This window comes from Macrotis lagotis, chromosome 1 (assembly GCF_037893015.1).
Source record: "Macrotis lagotis isolate mMagLag1 chromosome 1, bilby.v1.9.chrom.fasta, whole genome shotgun sequence".
NCBI classification, from domain to species: Eukaryota; Metazoa; Chordata; class Mammalia; order Peramelemorphia; family Peramelidae; genus Macrotis; species Macrotis lagotis.
In genome coordinates, this window is record NC_133658.1 from 450465624 (window position 1) to 450481268 (window position 15645).

The following is a 15645-nucleotide window of genomic DNA, read 5'->3' on the forward strand; positions in this document are numbered from 1 at the left end:
TGAGGCACAGATTCCCAAGCATGATTAATTTGTTAGTAAGCCTAGCAATTACTGGTCAAAGGAATCCAAGACCACATCAGTTGCTACACGGACATTCATGCCAGAATACAGAACATTCTTATAATCTAAAAAGAGAAATAAATAAAAATAAATATTGATGCATATTCTTAATGCTCATTAATAGGATTGATAGGAATAGAGAAGTGTAACAGGAATAGGAATAAGGACAATTTGTAATACTAAGCTTCTGGGTGTGTTGGGAGTATGTCCGTCATCAAACTGTAATCACTCCTATCTGATTGGTTTATGGCATTTACAAAAATTATGACATGTGGCATAGTTGACATACTTAGCTGGAATTCTGGATCATACAAGGGGGTAGGTACCAATTGAAAAAAGGAATTCGAAAACTGGAACAGTTCCTGAGGAATAAATAAGCCTTCTTGTTGCTTAACTGAAATATGAGTATTGCTTAATGGAATGTTTTACATCAACAGATCACTGACAAACTGAAATAGGGGAACTATCTCTCACACTCTTCTTGTCTCCTATTTGCCTTCAGCAAGCTCTTCTCTTAAATCACATAATTTAATAACATACCAAAACTTCACTCACAAAGCAAGGCTTACTCCTGATATAAAATAGATTGGTTGTTTAATTAATCTCACATTTTGAATTGATCTCTTTTTTCCACTTACACTACCATCTTAGCTCAGATGGAACTTCTTGTCTGATGAACTTCAATAACACTCATAATTTGTCTTCTTGCTCTCAATCTCAAATTTTTAAACCAGTCCTAGGAAAGGAAGTTTCCTTCAAATTGAACATAAAGCAATGCCTTTTCCTTTAGAATTCTATTGCATTCTCACTGGATCTGAATGAATTCCATGACCTACAAAAAGTGAGTTTAGCAGCAGGAATTTTATTAGGAGGAGGAACAAACCACTGTTGATTCTTCTTAAATGTAGAAATTTAGATCCTATAGAACACTGAGGGGGGGGGGGGGGACCAACTGCTCTTACGGTCTTCAAAGTAGAATCTCTAAGTTTTTGGTTAATGGGCTGAGGAAGGTTAAAGGTTAAAAAAAAAGAAGTAAGCCAGTAGAAAACTTAATTCTTCACCAAGATCGTTCTAGCCATTATTTCCACAATTGGATTTAATGGGTGGAACTGATCGCCCATTAAACTCCGGAGCCCCAGGGACCGAGGATTAAATTGGTAGTAGGTTCCCTGCTGAGGAAGGCAGGCTGTCCCCGGCAGCAGAAAAAGGGAGGCGGAGAGCAGAGCTGGCGAAGCTGGATTTCTCGGTACGCATTCAGATACAGGAGGAGGTGAAGGAGAAGAGGTGTGGTTTACGATTTAGCAGTGAACCTCCCAGGATGTCCCAAGTCGGCTCCGAAACCAGACGCAGTGAGCATGGAAAACGGAACCCGGGGCGCCGAAGTGGCAACCCAAGTCCCAGCCGCTGGCCTTGGCCATGTCAGATCCTGGTTTAACATGGTCTTTAAGCAGCTAAGGTGAGTACCCGTTCCCTCCTCCCGGGTCTCTACCATCTCATCTTCCTCAGTTTTCTTCTTTTTATTATTTGCGCCCTGTTGGGTCAGTGAAGTATCCTGGGGTTGGAGTCTGTGCTAGGACCTTCCCGCAGCCGGACTGAAATGAGCTTCCTTGAGGGGAGGAATCATGAAAACCGAAACGTAATTATTTTGAGTTGGTTCGAACAGTGAAGGCAAGGCAGAAACCAAGCAAGCTAAGAACAATTAGGAGGGAGAAATTTCTCATAGGCAAATTTTTGCTTACCAACTGCTTCTTGTTTTGCTTTCTGAGTCAAAATCGAGTAAGCCTATTGATATTCCACGACCTAAGCCTTCACTCTCACAACTCTAGATAGGACCATTTATCTTTCAAGTGTTCCATTGTCCTAATTAGAAAAACTCCCATCCAACCATAACTCCATCTTATTCTACTTTATAAATTTATTTTGTCTTCATTAAAAACTCCAATCTTTCTATCCTTGAATATTTGCTTTCTTTTCTCTCAGATCTCAACCCAATAGCCATTTCAACTTCACATTGTCTTTTTTTTTTGAGACAGAGTTGTGACTAGCCCAGCTCCATAGCTAATTAGTGTCAAGTGTCAGTAGCTACATTTGAACTCGGTTCCTTCTGAGTCCAGTCTGGTGCTCTATCCACTATAAACACCTGGCTACCCTCACATTGACTTTTGCTCAATTTCTTCCCAGATCTCCCCAAATTAGTGTGTCTTTCAGTACTACTGACCAGCTGTTGTTAATAGCTGAAGTATTTCTCACAACTGTGCTGAGAGAGGAGTTATGAAATCTCATCCGAGCCCTAATATAAGCAAGGTATCCCTCCTTACTGTGTTCTTCCCTCTCTCCCCTTCTTCCTCTCTCCCCCTCTTTGCCTCCCCGTTCTCTTCTTTATTTCTCTCAATAATCTCATTAGTTAAAAAAAAAACTTTCCTCTTCATGCAAATAATATATATCAAGCCTTAATGTCTCTCTTTATCTTCAATCTGTTATCACCAAATTGTAGTCATATATTTTAAACTGCATGTCACTTAGATATCTCAAACTCAGCAGGTCCAAAATTGAAATAACCCCTCTCCATATACACCCCTCCAAAAGCTTCCTTCCTTTTGTTAAAGATTTATAAGCTTGAATTAACTTCTCACACTTCTGCATCTCACATATCCATTCCATGGACAAATCTTGCTGTTTTTACCTCCACGTTGTTTGTATATGACCCCTTCTTAATACTCAGATAGCTACCACCTTAGTTCCAAGTCTTCATCATCTCTCACCTAGATGATTACAATAGTAGTAAGCTTTTCTGACTCAATTCTTTTCTCCACTCTAGTTTTTACTATTGCAAAGGTAATTATATTTTAAAAATGATCATTAGTTGCCCTTGCTTAGTCAACTCCAGTGGATTCTTTTTTGCCCTTGAGGATCAAATATAAACTTTACTATTTAATTTTAGAACCTTACACAAACTGGCTTCAAGATATCTTTCTGGTATGATTATTACTCCCTTTTCATATTCTAGCCAAACCAAGCTTTCTGTTTCTCACATAGAACATTTCCTCTCCTATAAAATGCATTGTTAAGAACCATTTTCTATATGAAATTTCCTGATCCCTACAACTGATAATATTTTCTCTCCTAAACTACCAAGTAGTTTAATTAAGAACTACTTGGTTTATAATTATATCTGCTTACTTTATTTAATTCATGTCACAATTTGTCACAATTTCCTAAACCATCAAGATATGTTTGGATTCTAGTTCCATCTCTATGTTCACTATCTCTCTGAGTTTTGTTTCATCTGAAAATTTGATAAGGATGCCTTTTCCTAAGTCTGCTTAAATGTTAATCAGCACAGATCCTTGGGGCACTCTATTTGGAGAACTGCCAAGTTAATATAGAACCATTATTATTTGGAAGTCAGTCATTCAACCAGTATGAATTTATTTAATTGAACTATATCTCTTCACAATTTATACAAGAATAGCACAAGAAACTTCTATCAAATACTTTGCTAAAATCTAAATAAAACATATCTACCATTCCGGGACCTACCAGTTTAGTCACTCTGTCAAAAAAAAAAGGAAATAAGTGTGATTTAGCTTGTTTTTTTTCTTGATAAACCCATGCTGGCTCTTTGGGATCCCTATTTACATATCTATCACTTTAAATAATGCATTCTGGAATTTTAATGGAATGTTAATCAAGATTCATTATTGGGGTGCCTAGGTGGCACAGTGGATAGAACATCAACCCTGGAGTCAGGAGTACCTGAGTTCAAATCCGACCTCAGACACTTAATAATTACCTAATTGTATGGTCTTGGGCAAGCCACTTAACCCCATTGCCTTGCAAAAACCTAAAAAAAAAGATTCATTATCTTTCTCAAAACATTTTCTTTTCTCCAACCTTTTGTATGTTTTTTGGGGGGGTTTTGTGCTTTATTTTTCTGACAAGGTCCTTCCAAGATCATTGGCAACATAATGTAGGTGCCCATTAACTGGGGAATCACTAAAGAAATTTTAGCTACATGTATTTAATGGTATTTTACAGTGCTAAAAAAAAGATGAATGTGAGGAACATAGGAAAATAATGGAGAAAAGCAGAGGTGCGATTCAAATAAATTAGCAACCAATTCCTGAACTCAACATAAAATTAGATAACATCAGAACCTTTGTAAATTGGCTGAATCCCATCACTGGAAAGAGGTATATGAATTGTGACAGAATTTAAAATGAGCATAAATATAAATACACACACGTGTGTGTGTGTATGTGTAGTGACTCAGCAATTACAGGTCACCATTTCATCTGGGCTTGTTGATTTGAATTCCTCAAATGGAGTCTCTCTTATTGTCTCTCTACTCATCTTTGGTATATCATATTATCTATTTTTCTTATGTTCTTTCCTATATGTAGATCAGTGTCCATGCTAGAGAAAGCAGAATTAAAAGAAAAATTGAGCAACAATACATTTTCTCCCACATTAGTTATCATCACTTACTTGATTTCCCTTTTTATTACAAAGTTGCAAATTTGAAAAGAATGCTAAATAAACTGTAGTTGACATGAACAGAAATTTACCAACAAAATTGATATTATAACAAAAAAGATAAAACATTTACTAAAATATAAAATGTTTAGATTTACAAAACTGCATTCAGATCTAAGAAAAGAGATACTTTGAATAAATCAAACTCAAAAGGAGAAATCAACCAGGCCAGTAGTGAAATACTATATAAAAAAATATTGGAATAAGAGGTGAATTTTATTGAAGTCAAATGACAAATTAATAACCACATTATAACTTCATTTATATATCATTCTAAGGTGTGCAAAGCAAAAACATTCCAAAACTTATTGCTAATTTGCTTAGATACTAGGCTCATTTATACCCAGCTTTTCAACTTTTCAATATTTTTCCTTATATTCTCAGATATTTTATCTCTGGTTTTCTTCTTCGCTTACTGACCCCTTTCCACTCCCCTGTTTATGTGAATATATATTTTGCTTTATGGATCCTTGGTGATAGACAGTCTTCTCAATTAGGTAACATTTGGCTCCTGCTGCCTGGTGTAAACACTGGTATAAACTCCTTTTTAGTGCTCTAAAACTCCTTCCCATGGGCAGGGAAGCCTCATTTTCTCTTAGCCATATAGTCCTTCTTCAACAACTATATTTGTTTTCAGTCTCATTCCTGCAAAGGATCTACATTTTTTTCCCTTTTATGAAGTTCGAGTCACTAAGAGGAGGAGGGAAAAACAATAACTCCACTCTGAAGCACTAGGCTAATTGTTAGTTTTGAGCACATCCTTTTGCATGAGAGGGCTAGAGGCAGGTAGGATAAGTTGGAGCTCTAGTTGTTAAACTTTCTGATGTATTTTCCTTTGCTAAATTGGGTGCATTTTTTTTTTGTTTTGAATCAAGTAAATATACATTTATTAAAGACCTGTCATGTACTAGGCACTGTGCTAAGTACACATTATAACTGGGAAGATAATAGCCAAAGAACTATGATCAAATCATATATCCATACACACATCTATATGAAAATATACGAGATAAATTGGAGATAATAGAAGGGATTTACTACAAATAAAGGGAATTAGAAGATGAGATTTTAAGTGGGACCAGGAAAAAATCAGGAAAGCTAGGAGATGCAGATAAAGATAGAGAGAATTCTAGGTATGGAAGACAACTAGTGAAAAATGAATAATAAGAAGTTGGATTGTCTTGCTAAAAGGGAAAAAAAACCAGCGAAGTGACCATCAAGGATATAAGAAGAATATAACAAGGATTAAAAAAATCCAAAACAGCAAGGTGACCAGTGTAACTGAATTGAAGAATACTTGGAGAGCACTAAGATATAAGAAAAGTACCATAAAAATATGAGACAAGGTTCTTAGCGGACAGGTGGGGAGAAAGGAATCCATAAAAGTTTTAAGGAGGAATAAAAAGTTTTGAAAAAGTTGTGTGATGAATAGGACAGTTAATTCAGGAGGTGTAAAATAATTATCAAAGGGTCCATTGATTTTTTTAACATCTTCTTTCAAAAATAAATGAATAGGAAAGAAGGCAACAAATGATTAGAGTAACATAAGTATGTGACTTGATATTGCAAAATTAGCAAAAGGATAAATAGAGAAGGAACTAGAATAAAAAGAATAGTGTTGAATTGACCTGATTCATCAGGAGTCATGATGGGAAGGGAGGAGTGCATTAGTGAGTGTTAGGATAATGGCTTCGGAAAGAACCGACTGAGGAGTGAAAGGGTTGGGCATGATGATGAGGACAAAGAACATGTCTAGTGGTTGCAAGGCAGAAGGAAATGTGAAATGACAACAAATCATGATCAGATAAGGAAATTTCAGATTACACAAACAAGGAAGTTGAGTGTTTTGTGTGATGGCAAGAACAAGGATATAAATATCTGTGCATAATTTGAGGCAAAGGTGGAGGAGTAGGGCATGGAAATTATGTAATTTGGGAGGTTAGTGTGTTTGATGGAATGCAAACATCCTCTCTTATGAGGGCAGAAGAAGGGCAGGAGAAAAATACAATAAGCCAGGCACTAAACTCATTGATGAAAGAAGGATAGAATTTGGGAGATTACAGCTACTAGAATCTTGAATGAATGAAAAATACATGGATTGCTTGAACCTTAAAGGAAGAGTAGTTGCTGAGTGATGGTGGCAGGTGAGATTGGAAGTGGCAAGAGTAATCCAGCACTTCCACCTTAAGCAATTATTCAGAGATAATGAAAATGCAACCAGGACTGGAAAAGTTGGCTTGGGAATTCTGACACTGAGAGAGAGCAAAGTCTCAGTATCAGAATAAGTAGCTTTTGGCTTTCAGAGTGGGCAAGAATAAGTGGCTGACCAAAGGTGGTAAAAAAGGAGCCAAGAAGAAAGTGGTTGATCCATTTTCAAAGAAGGATTGGTATGATGTAAAAGCACCAGCTATGTTCAACATTCGCAATATTGGCAAGACACTGGTTACAAGAACTCAAGGAACAAAAATTGCCTCTGATGGTCTCAAGTTTTTGAAGTGAGCCTTGCTGATTTGCAGAATGATGAGGTTGCTTTTTGGAAGTTCAAGTTAATTACTGAAGATGTTCAGGGTAAAAATTGTTTGACAAATTTCTATGGGATGAATCTTACCCAGGACAAGATGTGCTCTATGGTCAAAAAGTGGCAGACCATGATTGAAGTCCATGTTGATGTCAAAACTAAAGATGGCTACTTGCTCCTCCTCTTTTGTGTTGGTTTTACTAAAAAGCGCAACAACCAGATCCGTAAGACCTCTTATGCCCAGCACCAACAGGTCTGTCAAATTCGTAAGAAAATGATGGAAATCATGACCTGAGAAGTGCAGACAGATGACTTGAAAGAAGTTGTCAACAAACTAATTCCAGACAGCATTGGAAAAGACATAGAAAAAGGCTTTCCAGTCCATTTGCCCTCTCCGCGATGTATTTGTTCGAAAAGTCAAGAGGCTCAAGAAGCCCAAATTTGAATTGGGAAAGCTAATGGAGCTGCATGGTGAAGGTGGTGGCTCTGGAAAACTTTCAGGAGATGAAACAAGAACAAAAGCAGAAAGGGCTGATGGCTATGAACCACCAGTGTCGAGTCTGGGGGAGGGAACTCAGGCCGACATCAATATGATGCATAAGCTGGTTCGTTTATTGATCACAGGATACATACTTTTATGCTCTACATTTACGTAACCAATTACATAAGCGTTTTAGCAAGCATTTTTTTCACATGCATACCTTGTGTATGTCTTAGGTGATTGTTTTGAGAACCAAACAGTGATTTGATAAACAAAGTGCAGAAGGTAATTATCTCAAATGTGCTATCTATCTGAGCCTGGGAGTACACCTTGTTAGCTCAGACATGCAGCTACTCCCTTATCTAAGCTCTGAAGTACATCTTGCTGGTTAAAGCACATAACTATTTCTGTATTAACCCTTCATAGCTCTTAGCCTGGAACATATGTGACACAACACACCAGTTCAAAAATCTGTCTAAAATAAGAACTTTTAAATGAGGTGAAAAATAAAACTTTATCATTGTGATGGTTTTGGGTATTTTTTAAGATTTATAATGGGAAATTTTCTCATAAATGTGATAAACAAATGGCATGAATGAAATTGTTCAATTGCTCTGTAAATAAATTGTTTGTTTGGGATTATCACCTTGGGCCAGATTCTAGGTTTCAGTGACCTTAGTTGAGCAAAAATTTAGTTTAAGCAGTTTAGTTCCCAGATTTCCTACCATTTCTGCTTCATTTAATCCTAGATTTCTAATTAAACAAAATAAACTGCCTCAAGATAGTTATTTCAGCCCCTGTGCCTTAGTCTTCAATAGCCTTTTTGATCAATTTCTTTGATTTTGCAACAGAAAAGAGCAAATGCTAGAAAAACTTTTTAATTTTTGTTGTTTAGAGTCCTTTGGGTTTGTTTGCTTTTTTCTTCTCCAGATAGGAAACTGAGGACCCAGGATCAGTAGATGACATTATTTGAATAAGGAGTTTTCCTTATCCCAGCCCTGACACTGAGTTTAAGTCAAAATAGGACAAGTGAATAGTTTATTATAGTGAATATAAAGTAATAGTTTATATATAATAGGTGAAATAAAATTTAAAAACCTCCATTAAATGCAATTGTTGCAATTATGAACCTGAGGAAAAACTTGGGTGAATGATAGAATTTGGGATTCTTTATAATAAACTATGACCATTAAATAGTAATTCTGGAAGAGAAAAACTGCCTGAACTTCTCAGAAAACAGCATGTCTGTATGTATATGGGAATGTTTGAAATCTGAAAATGTGAATGTGCATAGTAAAAGAAACTTTGATAGAAATAGTAAATTGTGTGAGAATGGTTAGCAATTATGATAAAAGTATTGTTGGTATTTGAAGTGGAAGACAATATTACCTTCCCCATTCCATTTCTGCATTAAAGCACCCAGTTTTTTCATTTAAACAAAAAGAATAAGTAGCAAAGGAGGAAAAAGTTTAAGAAGAAAATCAGTTTGTTCTTATGGAGCAGTATTCCAAAGAGCATAGTGGAAGAGTTGGGTAGTTTTAGAGTGGTACTTCCAGGCACTCATGTTGAGTTAATATATTTGTTGAGAGAGATGGAAAGGTAAAAGAGAAGTCAGTGACAGATGGTTTGAATAATGATATTTTAAAATTTAATATACATTTTGTTTATTTTGTTAAATATGTCAATTAAATAAATTTTTAAACATTCATTTAAAATTTTTGAATTTCAAATTCTCTCCCTCTTACTCCCCTCCCACTCTGAGAAAGCAAGCCATATGATATCTATTTAAAAATGTGAAGTCATTTAAAAATATCTCTACATTAGTTAAGATGCAAAAGAAAACATACAAACAAAAACAAGAAAAATAAAGTTGAAAAAACTATGCTTCATCAGTTTTCTCTCTGGAAGTGATTAACCTTTTTATATCATGGAACCCTGAAAATGGTTTGGATCATTGCCTTGATCACAGTAGTTAAATCTCACATAGTTGATCATTCTTACAGTACTACTATTACTGTGTACAATATTCTTCCAATTCTGCTCACTTCACTCTATATCATTTCATATAAGACTTTTAAGGTTTTTCTGCAACCCTAGTGTTCATCATTTCTTATAGCACAATAGCATTCCATCCCAATAATATACCATGATTTGTTTAGACATTCCCAAGTTGACTGGCATCCCCTCAATTTCCATCTCTTTGCCACCACAAAAAGAACTACTATCAATATTTTTGTACAAATAGATCTTTCCTCCTTTCTCTGATCTCACTGGTATATAAATCTAGTAGTGGTATTACTAGGTCAAAGGATATACACAGTTTTACAATTTGGGCATAGTTCTATATTGTTCTCCAAAATGGTTGGAGCACATCTCTACTAACCAATAATGCCTTTGTATCTCTATTTTGCCACATCCCCTCCAGCATTTGTCATTTTCCTTTTAAATCACGTTAGCCAATTTGATAGGTATGAGGAGATACTTGAGTTGTTTTAATATGCATTTCTCTAATCAAGTGATTAAGAGTATTTTTTATTTACTTGACTATTGATAGCTTTGTCTTCTATTGAAAACCACTAGTTCATATTCTTTGACTGTTTATCAATTGGGAAGTGACCTTTATTTTTATAAATTTAATTCAGTTCTCTATTTGAGAAATTATGCTTTGTTATCAGAGAAACTCTCTGTAAATTCACTCCCACCTCTAGTTTCTTGCTTTCCTTCTAATTTTGGTCACATTATTTTTGTTCATATAAATTCTTTTTTTTTCTAGGTTTTTGCAAGGCAAATGGGGTTAAGTGGCTTGCCCAAGGCCACACAGCTAGGTAATTATTAAGTGTCTGAGACCAGATTTGAACCCAGGTACTCCTGACTCCAAAGCCGGTGCTTTATCCACTATGCCACCTAGCCGCCCCTCATATAAATTCTTTTAATTTTATGTAATTAAAATTGTCCATTTTATTCCTTGTGATCCTTTTCAGTTCTCATTTTGTCATTTTCCCCTTCTCCATAGATCTAACAGGCAAATTTTTCCAGTCTCTCCTAATTTTCTTATGCTATCATAATTTATATCTAAATCATGTACTCATTTTGACCTTATCTTCATACAAGGTGTGAGAAATTTGTCTGATACTAGTTTCTATCAAACAACTTTAGTTTTCCCAGTAATTTTTATTAAATGGTGAGTTCTTATCCCCTAAAGCTAAAATCTTTGGATATGCAACTTTAGATTACTATGGTCACATTACTACCGTATATTGTGTACCTAATCTGATTCTATTGATCCACCATTCTATTTCTTAGCCAGTAGCAGAGTGTTTCTATAATTACCACTTTGTGATATAAGTTGAAATTGGGTACTGCTACACTGTCTCACTTTGCTTTTTTTTTTTTTTTTTTTTTTAGGTTTTTGCAAGGCAAATGGGGTTAAGTGGCTTGCCTAAGGCCACACAGCTAGGTAATTATTAAGTGTCTGAGGCTGCATTTGAACTCAGGTACTCCAATCTCCAGAGTAGGTGCTCTATTCACTGTGCCACCTAGCCGCCCCTCACTTTGCATTTTTAATTTCACTCCCTTGATATTCTTAACTTTTGTGTTTTTCCAGATGAGTTTTACTATTTTATTTAGCTCTATAAAATAATTCTTTGGTAGTTTGACACTGAATAAGTAAATTAACTTAGGGAGAATTATTGTTTTTTTATTATAAAGGCTCAGCCTATTCAAGAACAATATTTATCCAGTTGTTTAGTTCTATCTTTATTTGTATGAAAGTATTTTGTAATTTCATTTCCATAATTCCTTGGTTTGTTTTGGTAATTTTTATATCTGCAATTGTTTTAAAATGAATATCTTTGTATCTCTTGCTGGATTTTGTTGGAAGCTTATAGAAATGTTGACGTTTTTTATATGGTTTATTTTATATCCTGCAATTTTACTGAAGTTGTTATTTCTACCAGTTTTTAAAGGTAATTTTCTAGGATTCTCTAAATATACCTTCACATCATCTACAAAGTAATAGTTTTGATTTCTTGTTGTCTATATTCCTTAATTTTCTTCTTGCTAGCTATAGCTAGCATTTCTAGTATGATATTCAATAATTGTGGTGATAATGGACATTCTTCCTTCACCTCTGATCTTATTGGGAAGACTTTAAATTTATCTCCATTACAGGTAATGCATGCTCTTGGTTTTATTTAAATACTATCTATTGTTTAAAGAAAAGTCTTATTTATTCCTGTCCTTTCCAATGGTTTTAATCAAAATTGGTGTTGCATTTTGTCAAAAGCTTTTTCAGCAACTATAGATGTAATCATGATTTTTATTATTTGTTGTTATGGTCAATTATACTGAATCAGTCCTGCATTCTTGGTACAAATCCCATCTAATCCTAGTATATAATCTTTGCAATCTATGACTGTACTCCACTTGTTAGTACTTTATTTTAAATTTTTACATCAATATTCATCAAGAAAATTGTTCTATAGTTTTCTGTTTTTGATCTTCCTGGTTTTGTGTCAAAGGTATATTTGTGACATAAAAGAAATTTGGTAGGTTTCCTTCTTTTCTTATTTTTTCAAATATTTTATATAGTATCAGAATGAATTGTTACAATATGCTTGGTAGATTTAATTTGTAAATATATCCAGTATGAGGAAATTTTTTCCTAGAGTACTCATTTATAGTTTGTTCAAATATTTTCTAAGATGAGGTTATTTAAATACTCTCTCTCTTCTTCTGTAATCTGGGCAACTGATATTTTTGTAAATATTCATTTATTTCACTTAGATTGTCCATTTTACTGGTATTTAATTGGGTAAATAACTCCTAATAATGACTTTAATTTCATCTTTATTGGTGTAATAATTACTCATTTCATTTTTTAATACAGGTCATTTGATTCTTTTTCTTTTTATCCTGTCCTTCCTCTATGTTTGCTTCTGACCACTGCCTTTCTTTTATCCATTCTCCTTTTATCATCCCTCCTTTCTCTTCCCCCCCATCTCTTCTGACTTCCCTATAGAGTAAAATAGAGCTTTCTATACCCATTTGTATGTATTTTTTCTCTTTGAACCAATTTAGGTGAGAATAAAGTTCAATCATTGCCTCCTCTACTTGCCCCTCCTTGAAACTCTTCATTGTGCATCTTTTTTATGTGTAATAATTTTTCCATTCTTCCTTTCCTTTCCCCCTCTCCCAAGGCATCTCACTTTCTTGCCCATCATTATTTTTATATGATCCTCATATAAGTAACCTCCATTCATGCCCCCTGTAGATGTAGAATCATTTTAACCACTCCAATAATGATAATATTATTAGAAGTTACATGTATCATCTTCCCATATAGGAATGTAGAGTTTACTTCATTGATGCTCTTGTGACTTTCATGTTTATCTTTTTATGCTTCTCTTGAGTCATATTTGAAAGTCAAATTTTATTCAGATGTAGTCTTTTCATCAGGAATGTTTAAAAGTCTTCTATTTATTTAAATATCCATTTTCCCTGTCACCTAAAAGATTGTACTTAGTTTTGCTGGGTGGTTAGTCTAAATTGTAATCTTAGCTTTCTTGCATTGTGGAACAATCTATTCTAAGCCCTTTGATCACCTGTAGTTGATCAATTTTGTGTGATATTGACTTCAGTTCCATAATATTTGAATTGTGTCTTCCTGCTGCTTGCAATATTTTCTTTCGGACCCAGGAACTCTGGAATTGGAAGTTCCTGGAAGTTTCATTTTGGGATCTTTTTTTCATTCAATAATCAGTAGATTCCTTCATTTTCTATTTTACACTCTGGTTCTAGGATATAGGGGAAGCTCTCTTTGATAATTTCTTGACTCCTTCATCTTGACTTTCAGCAATTCTAAGACTATTTTTCCTTGAACTATTTCCAGGTCAGTTGTTTTTTTCCAAAGAGATATTTCTCATTTTCTTCTATTTTTTTCATTCTTTGATTTTATTTTATTGTTACTTGATATGTCAATGGAATCATTAGCTTCTATTTGCCCAATTTTTAAGTAATTATTTGCTTCAATGAACTTGTATTTTTAGGTTTTTGCAAGGCAGTGGGGTTAAGTGGCTTGACCAAGGTCACATAGCTAAGTAATTATTAAGTGTCCTGAGGTCAGATTTGAACTTAGGTACTCCTGACTCCAGGGCCAGTGCTCTATCCACTTTGCCACCTAGCCACCCCTTCAATGAACTTGTGAATCTTCTTTCCCATTTGTCTAATTATGTTTTTAAAGTGTTATTTTCTTCAGGATTTTTGAACCTCTTTTATCAAATTGTTAATTAACTTTTCACACAATTTTTTTCCTCAATCTCATTTACTCAATTTTTCCTCTACTACTCTTATTTGATTATCCTTTTTTTAGGTAGTCAGGGTTAATGAATTTCCTAGGAGCATACACTAGTAAGTGTCTTGAGGTCATATTTGAACACAAGTCCTCCTGATTCTAGGGTTAGTGCTCTATATACTGCATTACTAAACTGCCCCTCTTAATTTTAAATATTTTTTAGCTCTTCCAGGAATTCTTATTTGGCTTGTCTAATTCACATTTTTTTTTCTCTTTTGAGGCTTTTCCTGTAGTTATTTTAACATCATTGTCTTCTGTTTTGTGTCTTGATCTTCCCTGTCACTCTAAAATTTTTTTATGGTCAGTTTTTTTTAATGTTATTTACTCATTTTTTTATGGTCAGTTTTTTTTAATGTTATTTACTCATTTTTTCCTGCCTATTTCTTGACTCTGTTCTCAGTATGTAGGAGAATACTATCTCAAGACTTAGACTTTTTTGCACTGCTGTTTTTGGAGCTAGTTTTGGGGGTATGGAAGTTTTTGGTTTTCCCAAGGAGAAAAGATCTGAAGAGAAATGTGTTCACTGCTTTCCCAGTGTGAACTCTGGTCCTTACCCCTGATTTCTTGGAATTCCTTGGGATTCCTTGGCATACTGCCCCTCAGGGCCTCTGATTCTTTGAGATTGAAAAGTGACATTGATCCTCAGGGTCCTTGCTCCCTTGTGATCAGAAACAATTCTGCTCCTCAGGGTCTGTGCTCCCTTGGGGAAGCAGGTCATTCTGCTGCTAAGGGCCCCTGCTTTGTCATAACTGAAAGAACTATTCTGTGCCTTGGAACTTGGACCTGAAGTGGGTATAAGCAGTGCCCTGTCGTACACCAAATTCTTCAAGAGTCCCTTGTAATCTCTTTCTGACTGTTTGCCAAATCTCTGCACTTTCGAGGCTTCTCCCCTCCCTTGCCTCCCTCCCTTTTCCCCTTCTCCCCTTCCCCCCTCCCTCTGCCCCTTCCCCTCCTTCTCTCCCTCCCTCCCTCCCTCCCTCCCTCCCTCCCTCCCTCCCTCCCTCCCTTCCTTCCTTCCTTCCTTCCTTCCTTCCTTCCTTCCTTCCTTCCTTCCTTCCTTCCTTCCTTCCTTCCTTCCTTCCTTCCTTCCTTCCTTCCTTCTCACTATTTCTTAACCCATCTACCTTGCTTATCTACCTATTCTTCCTCTGAGCACTTTAAAATATACTTTTTCAAAATATTTATGTCTGAGTTTCCTCTCTGTTACAAACTGTAGGACATAGTTCTTGATGTAGTTTTCAAAAATCATTTTCATGCCAGGAACCTATTCCTGCTTTTTTTCATGATGGTGAGATACAGAATAGAATATTTTCTTAGTTATTTTAAATACTAAAATTATCTTTAAGGAAAATTAAAAGTAGTCTATTCTGATTCTATTATTCAGGATTCTGGAAATAAATCTTTTACCTTTACATTTTGACTTCTTTCATCATAATTAATCTTGTGTAAATTGACAAAAGAGACAATATACTAAGTCAGAAACTGCAATATAGATTGGTGTGATAGGGAAAAATTGGAGACTTGAGAAAATCCCAATTTTTATCAGAGAAACAATAACTTTTTACAAATTTATAGCAGTAATTGTTCCATATCTGCCTCCCCTTCTGTCTTTACCATGACATAGTTGTTGACCGATAGGACTACTCTTGAAAGAGCAGAACCTATTTTTCTTTTTCCCTTTTTTCTCTTTCCTACAGC

The 15645-nt window shown here is 35.1% G+C and overlaps 1 protein-coding gene and 1 pseudogene across 2 annotated transcripts in view; both read left to right on the forward strand.

Annotated features, from left to right (window-relative positions):
* The first annotated feature begins 1169 nt into the window (after positions 1–1169).
* The window catches only part of ABHD12B (abhydrolase domain containing 12B), a 56044-nt gene continuing 41568 nt past the window's right edge, over positions 1170–15645 (forward strand). The window contains exon 1 of one of the 2 annotated variants that reach the window (XM_074213462.1): positions 1170–1516. In XM_074213462.1, coding sequence (XP_074069563.1) covers positions 1416–1516 — 101 coding nt within the window. In that variant the 5' untranslated portion in view covers positions 1170–1415. Of the gene's footprint in view, positions 1517–10913; positions 11053–15645 lie in introns of those variants that run through there. The other variant, XM_074213463.1, reaches the window with a different exon arrangement.
* On the forward strand, positions 1683–8575 carry LOC141506995 (small ribosomal subunit protein eS1 pseudogene; annotated as a pseudogene).